The following is a 19303-nucleotide window of genomic DNA, read 5'->3' as shown; positions in this document are numbered from 1 at the left end:
TCCTAACACTTTGGGAGGCTGAGGTGGGTGGATTACCTGAGGTCAGGGGTTTGAGACCAGCCTGGCCAACATGGCGAAACCCTATCTCTACTAAAAAGACAAAAATTAGCTAGGTGGGGTGGCACATGCCTGTAATCCCAGCTACCTGGGAGGCTGAGTCACGAAAATGGCTTGAACCTAGGAGGCAGAGGTTGCCGTGAGCTGAGATCAAGCCACTGCACTCCAGCCTAGATGACAGAGTAAGACTTCATCTCAAAAAAAAAAAATTTTTTTTCATGTTACCTGATGAGTATAATAAATTAACATAATAGCTCAGAATCAGCTCAGAAACAGGATTTTTAGAGTTGGAGGGGAACTTTAGCGATCTGTTAACTTAATGATTCCTGATCTTTTCATCAATTTGTCCCTCGTGTTTTGAAATATTTTTGTTCAATTAACATAATTTTTTTTTTTTTTTTGAGACGGAGTTTCGCTCTTGTTACCCAGGCTGGAGTGCAATGGCGCGATCTCGGCTCACCGCAACCTCCGCCTCCTGGGTTCAGGCAATTCTCCTGCCTCAGCCTCCTGAGTAGCTGGGATTACAGGCACACGTCACCATGCCCAGCTAATTTTTTGTATTTTTAGTAGAGATAGGGTTTCACCCTGTTGACCAGGATGGTCTCGATCTCTTGACCTCGTGATCCACCCGCCTCAGCCTCCCAAAGTGCTGGGATTACAGGCTTGAGCCACCGCGCCCGGCCAACATAACTTTTTTAAATAATAATTCATTTGGCATTTTTATTAGTCAGATCTATATGGCTGCCAACTAAAAATTCTGATCAGCAGGAAATAAGCAGTGTGGCTGCACTAAGTAACTCCTGCCAGAAGCTAATGCAATAACAAATCAACACAAAAACTTTAGTTATGGAGTGATGGTGTGAAGCCCCGCCACCTTTGGATATGAGATTTCTGTTAACCCTAACTACCAAGAATGTTCTTGGATACTGCCTCTGAGGACTGAAGGGCTCAAGAAGCCCCGACTGGAAAACAGCCAGCCAGGCTAATGCTTTCATTTTCTATATAAGGAAACAGGCCCAGAGAAGGTAAGTGATGTAATCAAAACCAGGACACAGGTAAATACCTAAGATAGCCTAATGTTTGGGCTTTGCCCTTTTACTAGCATTCCTTAGTGGAAAACAGGCAGTGAGAACCCTGACTATGCTATGGGGCGTGATTTTATAGGGCAGAGGCCATTGGGTATTTGCTTTTTTCTCCCCATGGGACCTAGCACACTGCCTTACCCATGGTGAGTGCTTGTTACATCCTCACTGAGTGAGTGGGATCGGGGGAGTAGGCTGAGAAGGTGGAAGCTTGTCGCAGGTCAGCGAGCACAGAGTCCTGGGTGAAGCTACTGCCTTGGAGATCCTGAACAGGTAGTGGGCAGCCTAGGGAGAAAGAGCGACTGCAGAGAGAGAGTAAGAAAAGAGGGTGTGGGGCACTCAACCAAAGCTGCCTACCTCAATGTTCCCAATTTGGAACTGGCTAACTTGGAACGTTTCTCTTAGGCCTCACTACAGCAGCCCTTTGTATTCCCCTGTCTTGGATTCCTTCCTTCCTTCCTTTCTTTCTTCCTTCCTTCCTTCCTTCCTTCCTTCCTTCCTTCCTTCCTTCCTTCTTTTCTTCCTTCCTTCCTTCTTCCTCCCCCTTCCCTTCCTTCCTTCCTTCCCTTTCTTTCTTTTCTTTCTTTCCTTTTTTTAAATATAGGATTTCTCAATGTTCAATGAACAAGTCCAATCCTGTCACTCCCTTGCTAGAGATATTCTGTGGATACCTGTTACCCTCAGGGGAATCCAAACACGGGTGGCAATGCCATTTATGATCTGCCCCCTCCCAGCTTCTCTAACATATTCCCTCTTTATCTCGTGTGTGTGTATGTGTGTGCATGCGCACGCACGTGTGTATCCCACTGTGTTCCCCACAGTGGTACAACCATGGCTCACTGCAGCTTCGACCTTTCCAGCTTCAAGGGATCCTCCCACCTCAGCCTCCTGAGTAGCTGAGACTACAGGTGTGTGCCCCCACGCCCAACTACTTTTTGTTTTTGTTTTGGTAGATACGGGGCTTTGCCATGTTGTCCAAGCTGTTCTCAAACTCCTCGGGTGGAGCAGTCCTCCCACTTTGGCCTCTTAAGGTGCTGGAAGTGCTGGGGTTACAGGTGTGAGCCACCTCAGCTGGCCGTCTTTATCTCTTAACATCTTCCCCTCAAATTCCCCATTCCCATCTACTTGTGGCTCCCTTTCCTTGCCTCTGAGCCTTTCTTTGCACACGTGCCTTCTTCCTGGAACTCCCTTTCTCTTCTCTGTTTCTCCAACCTAATTCCTCCTTTCTACTGGAAGCTTCTCTGACATCCTTTTTACCCCTCCCTGTAAATTGTTAGGCACCCTTCTGGTTTCCCACAGTACAGTAGTATTGATGATACTGTTTCAGAAGGAACTGACCACCCAACCTCCAGCTCTGGCTTACCCATTCCCTTCTATCAGAGAGACACAGTAACAAAGGAAGTCCATGTTGTTATCCTTCAGCAACTAAGCAGGAATCGTTTAAAAATAGCGTGGGTCAGGGAAAGCTGCCAGGACCTGGGGAGACTTTGATCCAGCCTCTCCATCTGATAGAGTTGGGGTAAGATATCAATTCTCCCACCATACTGTATCATACAGTAGTCCCCAGTGGATGCCTGAAACCTCAGACCTATGGATCCCTACATATACTGAGTTCTCTACATATACTGTGTTTTTTTCGATCTGGTAACTGAGATGGCGCTAAGTGAGTAATGGGTGGATAGTGTAGACAGCGTGGATACTCAGGACAAAGGGATGATTCATGTCCCAGGTGGGAAGGAGTGAGATGGCACAAGATTTCATTATGCCACCCATAATGGCACACAATTTAAAACTTACGAATAGTTTATTTTGAAATTTTCATTTAATATTTTTTGAATTAAGTTGACTTTGGGTAACTGCAACTGTGGAAAGTGAAAGTACTATTAAGGCTGAACCACTGTATAGGGAATTGCATTTTATGTGGGATTGTTAACTTTGGCACCGAGACAAAATTAGTTTATATTCCGAATTCCCCTTGAATAGCTCTTAAATTATTCACAAAGTTTTGTATTGCAACCCTAAATCAGTTTCTCTATCTCTTAATATTCACTGTTGCTCTATGGTTCCCTGTTCATTAATTGTCTTCTTTAAGATTTAAACCAAGTCTTAAGTTTGTTCTTGCCTGGTCACCTGATAATGTATTTTACTTCTTCATCAGTGATTGGGAAACCCTTAAAAACATTTCCAGACCATTACTCAGGGCTCTTCCTGCCCTGCAGTTTCAAGCTTGATTGTGTCTGTTGCAAGTTTGTTGCATTGTACAGTGTCTGTTGCTTGTTTGTTGCATTGCACAAGCTTGTGTCTGTTACTTGTTTGTTGCTTTGCACAGTTGAATTCATTAAGATTAATAGCAGTACTCCCATGGGATTGTTTATTCCCTGTTACATCCCACAGTGGGGTGACGTGGAAGGCTGAGTGGGATCTGTGAGGTGAAAAGGAAACAGAGGGACAGAGAGGGAGCACACACCAAAGCTGGAGGCATGAAAGTGCTTGTGATGGAGAGCAGATCAAAAGCTCAGGGTAGTTGGAGTAGAAACAATGTTGGGAGGGTGGGACAGCTGGGCTGTTAGGGACCTTGTAGGCCACTTTACTCAGTCTGTTGGAGACACAGTTTCTTTTTCTATCGTATTGGGGATAGTAGCTGCCTCCAGGGCTGTAGTAAAAAGGAAAGAAAGGCAATGCTGTGAAAGCATTAAGTCCAAGTTTGACACAGAGTTGCCAAATGAATGTGTTTTCTTTTCTACTTTCCTTCTTAGAGTTTTGACTTTATGCTATAAGCAGGGGCAATGTTCAAAAAAAAATTTTTTTTTAATGATAATTTTATTTGTTTATTTATTTTTTCATTTTTTTTTTGTAGGAAGGGAGGAAGGCAGGAAGGGAGGAAAGGAGGAAAGGAGGAAGGGAGGGAGGGAGAAAAGAGAAGGAAGAAAATCAGGCAATGAGAGAGACATTGCCGACCTGGATCTAGAGGTCTACAAGTTGATTTCTTTTTTTCTTTTTTCAGAGAAGGAAAGAAAAACAAGGAGTGAAGGAGAGTAAGAAAGAGGAAGAAAAAGTGGGAGAGAGAATGGAAATATTGCTTTATTCTAAAAAAAATGGATATTAATAATGGCCAATCAATATTTCATTTAAACCTATGAGTAGGTGTGATGTGGTATTGACAAGAATGTATATTTTGTGTATTTGAAGTGGAGAGCTCTATAAATATTTATTAAGTTTACTTGTTCTGGACCTGAGTTCGAGTCCTTGATATCCTTATTAATTTTCTGTCTCATTGAGTCTAAGTCTCCATGTATCGGGTGTTAGGATCGTTAGCTCTTGTTGTTGCATTGATCCTTTTACCACTATATCTTTGTTGCTTTAAAATCTATTTTATCAGATGCAAGAATTGCAACTCCTGCTTTTTATTTATTTATTTATTTTTGCTCTCCATTTGGTTGGTAAATCTTTCTCCATCCCTTTGTTTTGAGTCTTTGTGTATCCTTGCATGTGACACAGGTCTAAATGTAACATGCCGCTGGGTTTTGGCTGTGTCTTTTGATTGGGGGATTTAGTTGATTTAAATTCAGGATTACTGCCATTTGATGTTAACTGGCTGTTTTATCCATTCGTTGATGTAAATTCTTCTTTGTTGATGCTCTTTACTTTTTGGTATATTTTTAGAAAGGCTAATACTGGTTGTTTCTTTCTATGTGTAATGCTTCTTTCAGAAGCTCTTGTAAAGCAGGCCTGGTGGTAATAAAATCTCTGAGTACTTGCTTGTTCATAAAAGATTTTATTTTTCCTTCAGTTGTGAAGCTTAGTTTGGCTGGATATGAAATTCTGGGCTAAAAATTCTGTTCTTTAAGGATGTTGAATATTGGCCCCCACTCTCTTCTGGCTTGTAGAGTTTCTGCTGAGAGATCTGCTGTAAGTCTGATAGGCTTCCCTTTGTGGGTAACCTGACCTTTCTCTCTGGCTGCCCTTAGTATTTTCTCCTTCGTTTCAACCCTGGTGAATCTAACGATTATGTGCCTTGGGGTTGCTCTTCTTAAGGAATATCTTTGTGGTGTTCTCTGTATTACCTGGGGTTGAATCTTGTCCTGCTTTGCTAGTTTAGGAAAATTTTCCTGAATAATATCCTGAAGAATATTTTCCAGCTTGGATTCATTCTCTCTGTCGCATTCAGGTACACCTCTCAAAACGTAAATTTGGTCTTTTCACATAGTCCCACATTTCTTGGAGACTTTGCTCATTCCTTTTTATCCTTTTTTCTCTAATCTTCTCATTTTTATTTCATTAAGTTGGACTTCAACCTCTGATATCCTTTCTTCTGCTTGAACAATTCGAGTGTTTAAACCTGTGCATACTTCTCGGAGTTCCTGTAATGTATTCTTCAGTTCCATTAATTCACTTATATTTCCCTCTAAGTTGTCTATTCTCATTAGGATTTCATCAAACCTTTTTTCAAAGTTCTTAGTTTCTTTACATTGGGCTACAACATGTTCTTTTAACTCACAGAAGTTTGTTATTATTCATCTTCTGGGATGCGCTCGTTCTCCATCAAGCCTTGTTCCCTTGTTGGTGAGGAACTGTGATCCTCTTTAGAGGGAGAGGCATTCTGATTTTGAGTATTCTCAGCCTTTTTATGCTGGTTTCTTCCCATCATTGTAAATTTATCTACCTGTCATCTTTGTAATTACCAACTTTCAAATTAGGTCTCTGAGTGGACGTCCAAGTTGTTAATTCCCAGGGCCGAAATATGAGCGACCCACTGCGCTGGCCAAAACAGCAGCGTTGAGACTGATGGTGCTTTTCTGCCCGGGAATCTCTAGTCTGGCTTCCTTCTTGAGTTTGTAATAGGTGACTCTGCCTTCCTGGAGCTCCAAACCTCGGTCAGAAGGGGAACCAGTCCCTTTTACTCTGCACCAAGAGCTGCCGCGCCGAGGTGCTGGCAAAACCGCTGCACCAGCCACAAGAGTCTTGCTGGTGACCCATGCGGCTCCTCCCAAACCTCGGTCAGAAGGGGGACCAATCCCATTTACTCTGCACCACGAGCTGCTGCATCGAGGTGCCGGCAAAACCGCTGCACCAGCCCCAAGAGTTGTGCTGGCAACCCGTGTGACTTCTCCACTGGGAAATCTTCTGCTCCGTAAGCGACCAAATTTTGTCTGAAAGTGTGGCGTCCTCTCATTCTCTGAGCTTTAACTGGGAGCTGCAATCCCGAGATGTTAGCGATCAGCCATCTTGGATCGTTCCCAATCTGTTCAAAATATTTAACCACTAGTACAACCCAGGTACCACCCAGTCAAAGTAGATGTGGGCCATAAACAATCAGCCTTGGAGTGTACGTGGGTACCTGCTGCCGATTGCTCCTGTCTGACAGCAATAAAGAGCCATCAGAGATGGCACATTTGAGTGCTGTCAGATGTGTTAGAAAAATGGCTTTGAGGCCGGGCGCGGTGGCTCACGCCTGTAATCCCAGCACTTTGGGAGGCCGAGGTGGGTGGATCACAAGGTCAAGAGATTGAGACCATCCTGGTCAACATGGTGAAACCCCGTCTCCACTAAAAATACAAAAAATTAGCTGGGCGTGGTGGCGCGTGCCTGTAATCCCAGCTGCTCGGGAGGCTGAGGCAGGAGAATTGCCTGAACCCAGGAGGCGGAGGTTGCGGTGAGCCGAGATGGCGCCATTGCACTCCAGCCTGGGTAACAAGAGTAAAACTCCGTCTCAAAAAAAAAAAAAAAAAGAAAAATGGCTTTGAGTGTTACCGCTCTTGTAGATTTTTTTTTTTTAAGACAGGATATGCCTTTGTCACCCAGGCTGGAGGGCAGTTGTGCAATCCACGATCATAGCTCACTGTAACCTCAACCTCCTGCCTCAAGCTGTCCTCCATCTGGGCCTCCCAAAGTGCTGGGATTACAGGCATGAGCTGTCGCACCTTCTTTTAGAATTTGTTTAGCAGGTTTTCTGGCTTTTACCAGAAAACTTTTCACGAACAAAGAAAAAGGGCTCTGGCTACAGAGCAGGGGGTTCATACTGGTGTAGGAAACACTGGCAGGGAGAGGCCTGTTTGAAGGCTAGACATTACCTAAGGACCCTGATAAAGAACATCTGGCATTAGTGCCATTCAGTCTGAAAAGTCTGTGAAGTTCCCAACTCGTCTATTAATACCTGAGAGACTTCTTTTTGGGGATCAAGTGCCCGCAACTAGAATGAAGTACGGAAGCAGAAATATCCAGCCAGGCACACTGGCCTCACGCCTGCAATCCCAGCACTTTGGAGGCCAAGGAGAGCATATCTCTAGAACCCAGGAGTTTGAGACCAGCAACGTGGTGAAACCCTGTCTCTCCAAAAAATACAGAAATTAGCCAGGCATGGTGGTGCATGCCTGTAGTCCCAGCTACTCAGGAGGCTGAGGTGGGAGGATCACTTGAGCCCAGGAGGTTGAAGCTGCAGTGAGCTGAGATTGTGCCACTGCACTCCAGCCTAGTCAACACAGTGAGACAAAAAAAAAAAAAAGAAAGAAAAAGAAAAAGAAAGCAAAAATCCAGAAACCCAGGGAAAGGGTAGGTCCTTGGTATTTATTGTCCAGGATTTTCTCCACATCTAGTTTGTGATAATCTACCTTATACCCAAAGAAGCTAATTTTACTTCTATTTGTGGATTTATTATTATTATTATGTGGCTGGCCTCATGCTCCCCGAAAGAAACCTGAGCAGAAGGGAAGGGAAGTAACATGCAAAGTAGTTTATGAGTTATCTCTTTTGACCTCATTCAATCTTGGGAGTTAGGTATCATGTGGAAGTTGAGGCTTTGGTCATTGACTGATTCCTCAACAAGTAGTAGGAGGTTTCTAGTCTATGACTATCTTGTTGGGAAGTCTGTGCTCTTTTCTCTGCCTCTCTGTGAATGTGGAATCCTTCTCTTCAGTTTAAGCTTCCAGGACACTTACATTTCCCACTCATTCCTCCAGTCACCAGACCCACGTTCAAGAAAATTTGTAAGGTATGTTTTTATTTTACAAAAAAAAAAAAAAAAAGTGACATGCAATACCCATCCCCTAACAAACTATTAATGCTTGGAATACAGAGTAAAAAGGAAATCCGACCAGTCCTGAAGAGACAAAAATTCAATTTCACAAAGCTGAAAAAATCTATTACAAAGTCTCTGTTGTATAAATATAGCCAGTCTTATCTTTAATGTAGTCAGACAAAAAAAAGTTTGTTGGCATAAAAAAAAAAATCCCTGCTGCTTGAATACACCACAATCTTCATTTGTATTCCCAGCCAGATACAGTGATGACTATGGGATGAGAGTTACTGCATGTTCCAGGACTCAGAGTAACCAAATGAGATTTAAACATTTTATTGCACTCCCTCTAGCAACAGCCTGGACAGACCACTACAGCCCTAGGTCAAGGACTAATGCCTTTGTTCAGGGAAAACTGAACATGTAGGCCAGATGCGGTGGCTCATGCCTGTAATCCCAGCACTTTGAGAGGCCGAGGTGGGTGGATCACTTGAGCCCAGGAGTTCGAGACCAGCATAGCCAACATGGTGAAACCCTGTCTCTACTAAAACCACAAAAATTAGTTGGGTGTGGCGGCACACACTTGTAATCTCAGCTACTGGGGAGGCTGAGGAGGGAGAATCACTTGAACCCAGGATGGGGAGGCTGCAGTGAGCTGAGATCATGCCACTGCACTCCAGCCTGGGCAACAGAGCAAGATTCTGTCTCAAAAAAAAAAAAAGAAAGAAAGAAAAGGAAATTAAACATGTCTTTACTCAAATGGGTGCACAACTCTGAGTATGCTAAAAGCCATTGAATCCTAGGTTTTAAAGTTGAATTGTTTGATATCTGAATTAGATCTCAATAAAGCTGTTAAAAATATATGACATGTCCAACTTGCTAGGGGAGCAACAGGTGACCCTGGTAGCATAAGTCAGGAGTTCCTGACAGGTCATGGGGCAGACCTGCAGAAGTCAGCGCAGTAAGGGGTAGTAAAAAGGAGCTCCTTGCCAGGTGTGGTGGCTCACACTCAAAATCCCAGCACTTTGGGAGGCTGAGGCGGGCAGATGACCTGAGGTCAGGAGTTCGAGACTAGCCTGGCCAGCATGGTGAAATCCCATCTCTACTAAAAATACAAAAATTAGCCAGGCATGGTGGCAGGCACCTGCAGTCCCAACTACTCGGGAGGCTGAGGCAGGAGAATCGCTTGAACTCAGGAGGTAGAGGTTGTGGTGAGCCAAGATTGTGTGATTGCACCACAGCCTGGGTGACAAGAGTGAAACTCTGTTAAAAAAAAAAAAAAGGAACTACTTAAAGTATTATGGCTAAAATTAGTGGAGTCAGAATAAAGAAGTCAAAGGCATATGTACCTTTTCCTACCGTTTCCAAAATAGTCTAAGGGCTGTTTGTGGCCTTTGTCACAAAAGAAAGCTATCCAGTGAAATGGGACATGTCCAGGTATTGCGAGGCTACAGCAGATTTTAGGCCGGAGCTCAGGAGCTGCATATCTGCATCCACACAGGGAATTCCGACATGGACACACGTTCTGAGAGCCTGACTCCTACAGAAGGAGGGAGAATTTGGATACCTAAGGAAAAACTGGATTTATTAGACCAAAGGGACTTCCTGCCATCACCAACACTGTTGATGGCCAGAGGCCACAGCATGGCTCTTGCTCACACTGACTCTTAGAAAGCCATCGCCAGGGCAGCAGTGGCTAATCCAGATGAGCAACCCATTTTGTGGCAGACAAATCACTTGCAAATGCCATCCCCTTTCTGTATCTACCATCTGGTCACCAAATGGCCACTGGAGAAAGGGCACAGGCACAAATCATGGACAACTGGGGCTTGATCAAGGGAAGGTCACCCTATCCTGATAGTGATGGAGGCAGAATTACCAGTAGAAGAAAAAAGAAGGTAATTTAAAGTCTTGCTCTGGTTTTACCCATTCTAGGTACTTAAAAGTTCATTGATAATAGTTGGCATGAAATTGAGGGAAAATGGGCATAGAAGACACCCACTCTACTCGCCTTTCAGAAGGGATATTGCCAGAAATGGAACCAGAAGTCTCTTTAGTTTTTTAGCACAAAAAGCAAATGAGAATGAAAAAAAAGAGAAAGATAAGGGCTTGAAAGTAAGAAGTATCCCAGCTTGATAAACACCTTGTTTATTTTTTAATTTTTTAGAGACAGGGTCTCACTATGTTGCCCAGGCTGGTCTTAAACTCCTGAGCTCAAGTGACCATCCTGCCTTGGGATTCCAGGTGTGAGCCACCAAGCTGGGCCCAGTGAACATCTTTAAACTCTCCTAGCCTTCCTTCCTTGAAGACTGGTCTGATTCTGCTGCTGGGGTATGGGCCTGGGATTTAGTTCCATTTTCGGCCACCTAGACATTTATTGTGTGCCTGAGCAGATGGGTTAAGCTTAGAAGCAGACATCACGGCCACCTCAGGCCCCTGCCATTGTGGGCTGAATCCCCTAAAAGTGCCCCATTAAAATCTTGGCCTCCCTGTGCCCTTTTCAAATAAGAGACCCCTGTTCCATAATATGACCTAAACTTCGAGGATGGAGGCACTCAAGGATGGGGCATTTTCCTCACTGACAGGGGGTTGCCATCTCTGTGGGTAAATCCAATAGAGGATAAGGCTGGAACATCTGGGTTTGGGGCTGACCTGGATTCTTTTCAGGGTCATAGAGTGATAGTGGGAGGTTTAAAATAAATAGGGAGGATGCTTCCACCAAGGCTTTGGGCATTTTCTTGATGAACTTTTTTCATTGCCTTTTGTGAGTATATTTATCATTTACTTAAAACAAGGAATGAGCTACCTGGTTTAAAAAACAAACAAAAGGCTGAGTGCAGTGGCTTATGCCTGCAGTCCCAGTGCTTTGGGAGGCTGAGGCAAACAGACTACTTGAGCCCAGGAGTTGGAGACCAGCCTAGGCAACATGATGAAACCCTGTCTCTACAAAAAAAATATAAAAATTAGTGGGCCTGGTGGTGCACACTTGTAGTCCTAGCTACTTGGGAGGTTGAGGTGGGAGGATAACTTAAGCCCAAGAGATTTGAGGCTGCAGTGAACAGTGATTGCACCACTGCACTCCAGCCTAGGTGACAGAGAGAACGTTTCAAAAACAAAACGGTTCCTTGCTGCCTCTCTTTGTGCTTTTCAAGCCTTTTCTTCCCCAAGCCTTACTCACCTTGTCCTCAGACTACCCATTGTACTCCCTTTGAGCTGATCCAGGAGAAATGGATCCAGGCTGCTATGAAGATTGTCCACTGGGGAACCCGGATACCCTCCTAACCCAGCTTCTCTCCTAAAGAGATCATGAGCTCTGGGCATGTGAAAAAATCTCCAAGCTGTTTCTGCCCTTAAGTTAGATTACAGGGAAGTAATTTCTATACTTAAGAAGACAGAAATATTTTCATTCCAGAGCTATAGGAATTATGAGCAGATGAAGCTATGGCTCTGGCGGATGGGCCATTTTGGGAAACAAGATACAAGCAAAGCAAGGGCATATTTACAAACAAAGTGTGGGTATATTTGGCAGGTTTGAGGCAAGCAGAAAGGAGAACTTGGGTACTCCATAAAAAAAAAGATCTGAAATTCAAACATCTTCTGATAAGGCCACAATGAAGAGATTTCCAGCAGTGGGTGTTGCAGGATGCTGGCACCCAAATTGCCGCAGGCTTGCAAAGGTGCTATGCAAGGTGAGGAGGCAGGCGAGGCAGGCGATGCCATTCATAGGTCCATGTCTGGGCCTCCTGAGGATGTCTTCAGCGGCACTGAGTCAAATCCATCAGGAGTCCTCTGAAAGAGAGATGGTGACAGGAGCTGGCTGCTGCACAGGGGCAAGTTTGGGGACAAAGGAGAGAAATGGAAAATCGGTGACAGAAGGAACCCTTATGAAATTCCTGTTTCAGTGGCTTTGTGGAAACACAGAAATGAGATACTCTCTATTCTGCTTGCTCCCTTCAGGGTCAGTTGGAGAATTAAAAAAAAAAAAACTTTTTCTTTTTAAAAAATGTTTTTGGCCAGACACAGTGGCTCACACCTGTAATCCCAACACTTTGGAAGGCCAAAGTGTGCAGATCACCTGAGGTCAGGAGTTCAAGACCAGCCTGGCCAACATGGTGAAACCCCATCTCTACTGAAAATACAAACAAAAAAAAATTAGCCAGGCGTGATGGCCTGCACCTGTAATCCCAGCTTCTAGGGAGGCTGAGTCAGGAGAAACACTTGAACCTGGGAGGCAGAGGTTGCAGGGAGCTGAGATGGTGTCACTGCACTCCAGCCTGGGACACAGAGCAAAACTCGGTCTAAATAAATAAATAAATAAATAAACAAACAAACAAACAAATACAAATTTAGAGACAGGCTCTCACTTTGTTGCCCAGGCTGGAGTGCAATGGCACAGTCATAGCTCACTGCAGCCTCCAACTCCTGGGCTCAAGTGATCCTTCCACCTCAGCCTCCCAAGTCGCTGAGGATACAGGCATGCTCCAACATACCCAGCTAACTGTTTTTTATTTTTTGTAGAGATAGGTTCTTGATATGTTGCCTAGGCTGATCTTGAACTCCTGGCCTCAAGATATCCTCCAGTCTGGGCATCCCAAAGTGCTGGGCATGAGTCAAAAATCTTTAAAATCCCCTGCTTTAGGCCGGGCATGGTGGCTCACACCTGTAATCCCAGCACTTTGGGAGTCCAAGGCAGGCAGATCACAAGGTCAAGAGATCGAGACCATCCTGGCCAACATGGTGAAATTCCCGTATCTACTAAAAAAATACAAAAATTAGTTGGGCGTGGTGGCACACGCCTGTAGTCTCAGCTACTCGGGAGGCTGAGGCAGGAGAATTGCTTGAACCTGGGAGGTGGAGGTTGCAGTGAGCCGAGATTGCACCACTGCACTCCAGCCTGGCGCCTGGCGACAGAGCAAAACTCTGTCTAAAAATAAAAAATCCCTTGCTTTGCGCCTTTTCTGAATTCTAAAAGTCCCAGGTAGACTCTAGAGTCCAATAGTAAACTGTTCTCCCACTGCTTTAAAAAAAAAAAAAAAAAATCATAGTCTAAGGAGGCCAAGGGAGTCTCCCTAGCAGGTCAGCACAAAGGAAACAAGACTCAGCAATCTAAATACTCAAGTGGTGTCCTTTCTTCACCACCTGCCAATACCCTCCTTCCTCCTACTGCCCTCCCCACCCACTTCTATTGGGATGAACTGGTTCAGAGCAGTAGTCAGGTACAGGCACCGGCAGAGTGGGGCTGCAGAGGGCTGTGGCGCTGGAGGAGGTGATTGGATGCTCTCTGCTGGCCCCACGCCCAGTGACAGTGTTATCTGTATTGCGTTTATGAGCTTCATACTCACTCACCCACCCACACAGAGCCAACCCTCCCAGCTCAGAATTGCTCAGTGGGGAACAGCTGAGATTTAACTATGACCCAGCCCCAAAGGACTGAGCCCAGACACCTGGAGGACAGCACCCTCCACTGGTCAAAGGAGAGCCTGACTTCTATCAGAAGTTGATCCTAGAGATAACCTTTTCCTCTGTCAGTGAAAATAAAAAAAGGGGTGGAGGATGATTCTTACAACATGGATGGTTCAGTACTCTTCTGGAAGTGTAAAGGCGGGAACAGTTCACTAACAGGAATGCATGTTGGAAGAGAAGGAGCCTGATCAAGAGCAGCCTTGGGCCCCAGGGGAAAGAAACACAGAAGGCAGAAGGCAAGATTTCCAGACTGGGGAAATAGCGTCATATGGGGTCTGGGGAGCAGGGTGCCCTGAAGAGTACAGGACCATTCAGTGTCTGAGGAGCAGAGTCTCCTCCAGCCCTCCAGGCTGACCTCAGTGCAATGGCCAGGCCCCTTACCTTGGAGGTAAATGATTTGATCTTCCCAAAGAGTGACTTCTTGCTGGTAAAGATGAGGTCGTCTTCCACATCCTCACCTTCCATGATGGCACAGCTGTCAGCTGCTGGCAGGTCACAGTCCTTGAGGGTAGCATTCATTACCAGCTTGGAATACTTGTACTCTAGTCTATAGAACAGGAGGATGGGAAAGACAAGATCCCAAAATGTGGGAATAAGGGGGAAAGAGGTAGAGACGTTGGGCTACGGGCAGGTTCTACTCCCATGCCATGGGTAAGGAGACTGAAATGGCAAAAAGGTGTCTGGGCTGGGGGACCAGAAGTAATTTGGTTCCCAGTTCAGTGATCTTTCTTCCTTAAAGGCTCTCTGTTTCTGTGATCTCAAAGCTTAATAGAAATATTGACATCATAATGTCATTCTCTGTATTGTTAATAATAACAATGCATTAAGGATACTCTTTGCTTTTGAGAATCTAACATCCATTTATAGACTGCCACCATGATACCATCCCTGTTCAGGAGTCAGGATGCCCAAAGCATACACTGGGTAAGTGGCTCAACAAGCCTCTGACCAGAGTCACAGAGTCTGTAGCCAACTCCAGAGAAAACCCCATTAGTTGATACTCTCGGATGTTCTCCCTGATCAATGATCCAACCCTGTCCATCCCCAAACTCCAATACCCCATCATGTACTTTTGATTCTTTTTCCAAAAGTAGCAGGTCAAGACGGTGAGCAGGATGGCAGTACAGGTGCCTGCAGAGATGCCCATTTTCAGCCAGAAATCTATGGTTTTGCAGATGGTGACTCTCTGCTCAGGCAGAGAGATGCCACCAGAGCATAGCTTGGGTTCTCGCCACACATAAGTAGTCTTCTGTTGGGGAGAAAAATAAGGAAGTCAGCTCTCCCATTCCCTTCTCTCGTGGGAGTGCCCGGTCAGAGGGAAACCCACCTGGATGCCAGCTACACAGCTGCTGATGATAGCGTGGTAGTCAGCCACTGAGCAGAGCGGGCAAGCAGCCGTGCTCTCCCACAGGAAGTGGAAGTTGCAGCCATCACAGGTCCCATCCGAGCACGTTCTAGCAAAGCAGAAAGGAGACCTGAGCTCTCACTCGCTGGACAGTGGGGAAGATCTGGTTGGAGGCCTGTTGTCCCACAGCTTGCCTGATTTATCCTCTCCCTGCCCAAACTGCCAGCCCTACCGGGATCCTTCCAACTAGTCCTTAACACAGGTTTTGATCTCTGATTTCATGGATGATAAGAGGCCTTCCTGGCCTCCAGTGGGCTCCCCGCCTTCTGCTGGTTTATGTTTTTGCTGACATCACATGGGAGCTATTGAAAGTGTCTGAGCTCTAACATGGCTGTCCCATGAACCCCTCCGAGGATCCCGTCCTCCTCACGGACTTGCAACATTTTGCAATAGCCACTTTGACACGGCTTCCTTGGGGTGAGATTGGAGTTGAGGTGGGGGTCAGGAATGAACTTCCGGTCATGGATACCTGCTATGTACTTTACTGTGGTGTTTACAACAGCAAGAGCAGGGATTTGACACTCAGACACCACCATTGGGTCAAGATGCCCTGCTCTGCTCCCCGTCTCCCCAGTCAGCTGTTTAGGTGCAGCATTTCCAAAACGTCTTCCTCAAGACGTGCTAGTGCCCATCAAGATGTTAGTTGCTGTTATACGGGGAGGGGAGGGGTGTCCTGCAGTCATATTCATTTGGAAGTTTTTTATTTAGTTCGCTCAGTTTTTTATTTAGTTCTATTAAACTCAGAAGTGGGTATTCTAGTTGCAGAGAGATTCCTAGGATCCCTAAACCTTGACTAATCCTCATAATGGCGGAGATCATGAAGCATCCTAAAGTCTCCTTGTCTCATTTAATCCTCAAAACAACTCCTTCAGGGAATTTAGCATTATACCCATTTTTTACTGATAAGGAAAAAAGAGATCTAAAGAAGGTAAGAAACGTATCCTGATAACGTAGCCAGTAAGTGGAGGAGATAATTCAATCTGGCTCTCAGCCGAGCTCTTGGTTATTTTGCTACGCAGCTGCCTCCATAATGGTCCAGGAATATGAGGGTAGCTTTCACTCTTCCTTCTGCCCCATTCTTGCCATCTGAAGATTGAGGTTTTGGGGCCATGACTGTGCCCCTAAGAGCCCATTTGCTCTTTTTCAATAATCTCTGGATCTCAGGATGGAATGACTTCAAGGAAGAGAGATTTCGGCCTTTGTTACACCCCTTTGCAGGGCTTACCCTGGCAGCAACAAATTTCCAGGGATACTTTTCCGTGGACTGCATCTGACACGGATAGTGGTTGATCTCCCAGAACTGCAGGACTGGGTCACATCATTGGACCTGCAGAGACAGCCAGCCCCCATAGGGGAATGAGTCACTCACCTCTGTTATTGGACAGCCACCAGGTGAAATCAGCATGGAACGATTCCCTAGCTGGGGAAGTCAGGACCTGGGCTTTAGCCTAGCACGTGGGGAGTGCACAGGCCTTGGTGTATATGTGGAAGGGTGGGGATCAATGCAGTCAAGGGGGAAATTCCCTGGTTTCAGAAAATCATGGCTAGCATACACCGGAGCCTGCTTAGGCTGGAAGGGAAGTCCACTGCAGATCATCCAGCATTTCTCCTTGCCTCTAGGGCAGACCTGCACCAGTTATACCCAAGAAGCTGGGATCGGGAACTCCCAGCCTTTAGCTATCATGACTGGACAGATCTGCTAGACCTTAGACATGTTCTGGCTTGATAAGCAGTAGGCGGCTAGAGAGGGAGGTATGCAGCAGAAATTATGGAGGAGTCCTAGGTTTCACTCGCATTAGCCTAGCCTCTCATCTTCACCTATAAAAGAAGATCACGTCCGGTATTCCCAAGGACTCCGGGTGGAAAAGTTCAGCTGGGGAGGTGATTCCATCCAGAGTCATATCTGTTGTCACCCCTGCCAAATTAGAGCTCCTAATTAGTTCCCACTAGTAGCATTAGCTGGCAACCACTTCAATTCTTCCAAAACCTATCAACATGCAACCTCACTTCATCTCATCACATCCCTGAGTGGCTTATGAAAGGGGTGACCCAAGGGTTTGTCAGAGGCCCGGGGAGCACTTGGCATACAGAATGGAATAGAAAACACAGGTCAAGAGGTTGGGCCCCTCATGTGGGGCCTTTTACCTCCCAGCCTGGTAACCTCACGCTCTCTTACACACACACACACACACACACACACACACACACACACGGCTGAAGTAGCAGAGTTACTCACCAATAAGTCGGTCAGCAAGGCTGACAGGCTGCGAGGAAACCCCGGCCTTGTAGCCTGTCACCTCTGTGGGGATGATGACTGCCTGGCAGACGTAGGCTGTGATAGATTTGGAGAACCCTGACTCACCCTCGGGAATCCTGAGGTCAGTGACGTTGTCGGTGCACACAGACATTTTCCTACCCTGGTTGGGGAGTGGGGAGGAAGAAGTGGGAAGAAGTGAGTGGGCACAGAGGAATCCCCAGAAGGGAACAGGGAAGGCTTTTTTACATCTACATTTTCAGCTTTCCAGTGGTGTGTTGTAGGGGAATGTTATTCAACCCAGGTCTAATGACAAGACAGATTTGACCTTTTTTTTTTTTGAGACAGGGTCTCGATCTATTGTCCAGGCTGGAGTGCAAAGGTGCAATCATAGCTTAAATCATAAAATAAAAAATCATAACTCAAAGCCTTGACTTCCTGGGTTCAAGGGATCCTCCTGCCTCAGCATCCTGAGTAGCTGGAACCACAGGGGAGTTTTTTCTTTTTGGTAGAGTTAGGGTCTCTCTGTGTTGTCCAGGCTGGTCTTGAACTCTTGGGCTCAAGTAATCCTCCTGCCTCAGTGTCCCAGAGTGTTGGGATTAGACGGGTGAGCCACTGTGCCCAGCCAACATTTTCAGTGTTATAAATTTTATTATAAATGGTGCTAATCTGGTGTCTCTTACCTTTTTTTTTTTCTAGATTGTAAAAAGTAGATGAGCTTAAAAACTGAAGGAAACCTTTATATTACAATAAAACAAAGAGTTCTTTTGTCTTTGAACTAACGATCTGTGGTGTGGCAGTACACCATAAGCATTTCTAAAAAAGGAAAGGAGTAGAGAAAAAAAGACACCATTTCCCCAAATTCCCCACCATTATAGCTCTTCATAATTCACTGAGTGACACTTTTGCTACATGGAGGCTGCTTTAATCAGTCTTATTTCCTAAGTGATCATGACCTGTTAACTTCTGAGGCTTCATTTTAACCTCTTCAAAGACTTCTGAAAACAAGAAATAAACTAGTCTTTCATACATTAGTTTATTTCTTGACATGTTATAAACACCCATCAACTTCTTTGCATGCTGCAGAAGATGGCCAGAGCTCTATGATGTGAAGGCCTTACCATCAACAGAATCAAAGACTGAATGCTCAAGATGCTCTTTATTTTGTAACTGTTTTTTTTTTTTCTAATATGGAGTCTTGCTGTGTTGCCCAGGCTGGAGTGCAGTGGCATGATCTTGGCTCATTGCAACCTCCACCTCCCGGGTTCAAGCAATTCTCCTGCCTCAGCCTCCCAAGTAGCTGGGACTATAGGCGTGCGCCACTATGCTTGGTATTTTTGGTAGAAACAGGGTTTCACTATGTTGGCCAGGCTGGTCTTGAACTGCAAACCTCAAGTGATCCACCTGCCTTGGCCTCCAAATTGCTGGGATTACAGGCACGAACCACTGCACCCAGTCTATTTTGTAACATTTGAAATGAACTTTCCAACTTCTAATTGTGGCTTGTTTGCAGTTCAGTCACGTGCAGTGGTGGGATTAACCTTGACATTTCTGCCTTTGAATTTTGGACCTGAAATATTTGCGGCAGCATGAAATGGCTGATGGCGACAATCTTTCCTTATGAAGCATTTCATGTTACTTTATTTTGTACTGTCAGCAAAGAGACATGTGGATGAACCAGAAACAGTTGATTTTATCCAGCCTGTAGAAAACAAGCAACAAATGCAGTGATTGCTGAAGACTGCTTTTTCAAGAAAGGGGGAAAAAACCCTCCTGGATATTTTTTAAATATACTCATTCTGAGGAAATAAAGGGCAGGTAAAAGTAAAAAAACACCTTATTTTAAACATCTTTATTTTCCTAAGTGTTTATAATCCTGATTGTTTAATTTTAGGGGGAAATGTCCTCAGGGAGAATAATATTTAAAAATCTTTGAGGCCGGGTGTGGTGGCTCATGCATGTAATCCTAGAACTTTGGGAGGCAGAGGTGGATGGATCACAAGGTCAGACGTTCGAGACCAGCCTGGCCA

General features: G+C 45.3%; 1 protein-coding gene and 1 non-coding gene across 5 annotated transcripts in view; one reads left to right on the top strand and one right to left on the bottom strand.

Annotated features, from left to right (window-relative positions):
* The first annotated feature begins 7049 nt into the window (after positions 1–7049).
* On the top strand, positions 7050–7112 carry LOC118143447 (U7 small nuclear RNA). Its single transcript, XR_004727663.1, has one exon. It is a non-coding gene; the product is annotated as a U7 small nuclear RNA (small nuclear RNA).
* Positions 7113–8115: 1003 nt separating this feature from the next.
* Positions 8116–19303, bottom strand: part of ELAPOR1 (endosome-lysosome associated apoptosis and autophagy regulator 1) — an 87809-nt gene continuing 76621 nt past the window's right edge. For 2 of the 4 annotated variants that reach the window (XM_017974991.4, XM_035252368.3), the window contains 7 exons: positions 17256–17436; positions 16838–16934; positions 16245–16346; positions 14942–15068; positions 14685–14863; positions 13996–14161; positions 8116–11940 (listed from right to left, as the gene is read on the bottom strand). In XM_017974991.4, coding sequence (XP_017830480.3) covers positions 11872–11940; positions 13996–14161; positions 14685–14863; positions 14942–15068; positions 16245–16346; positions 16838–16934; positions 17256–17436 — 921 coding nt within the window. In that variant the 3' untranslated portion in view covers positions 8116–11871. Of the gene's footprint in view, positions 11972–13995; positions 14162–14684; positions 14864–14941; positions 15069–16244; positions 16347–16837; positions 16935–17255; positions 17437–19303 lie in introns of all 4 variants that reach the window. The other 2 variants (XM_035252364.3, XM_078332694.1) reach the window with 1 other exon arrangement.

This window comes from Callithrix jacchus, chromosome 7 (assembly GCF_049354715.1).
Source record: "Callithrix jacchus isolate 240 chromosome 7, calJac240_pri, whole genome shotgun sequence".
Classification (NCBI taxonomy): Eukaryota; Metazoa; Chordata; class Mammalia; order Primates; family Cebidae; genus Callithrix; species Callithrix jacchus.
Note: the sequence above shows the minus strand (reverse complement) of the source record. Positions and strands in the feature narration are given on the sequence as shown.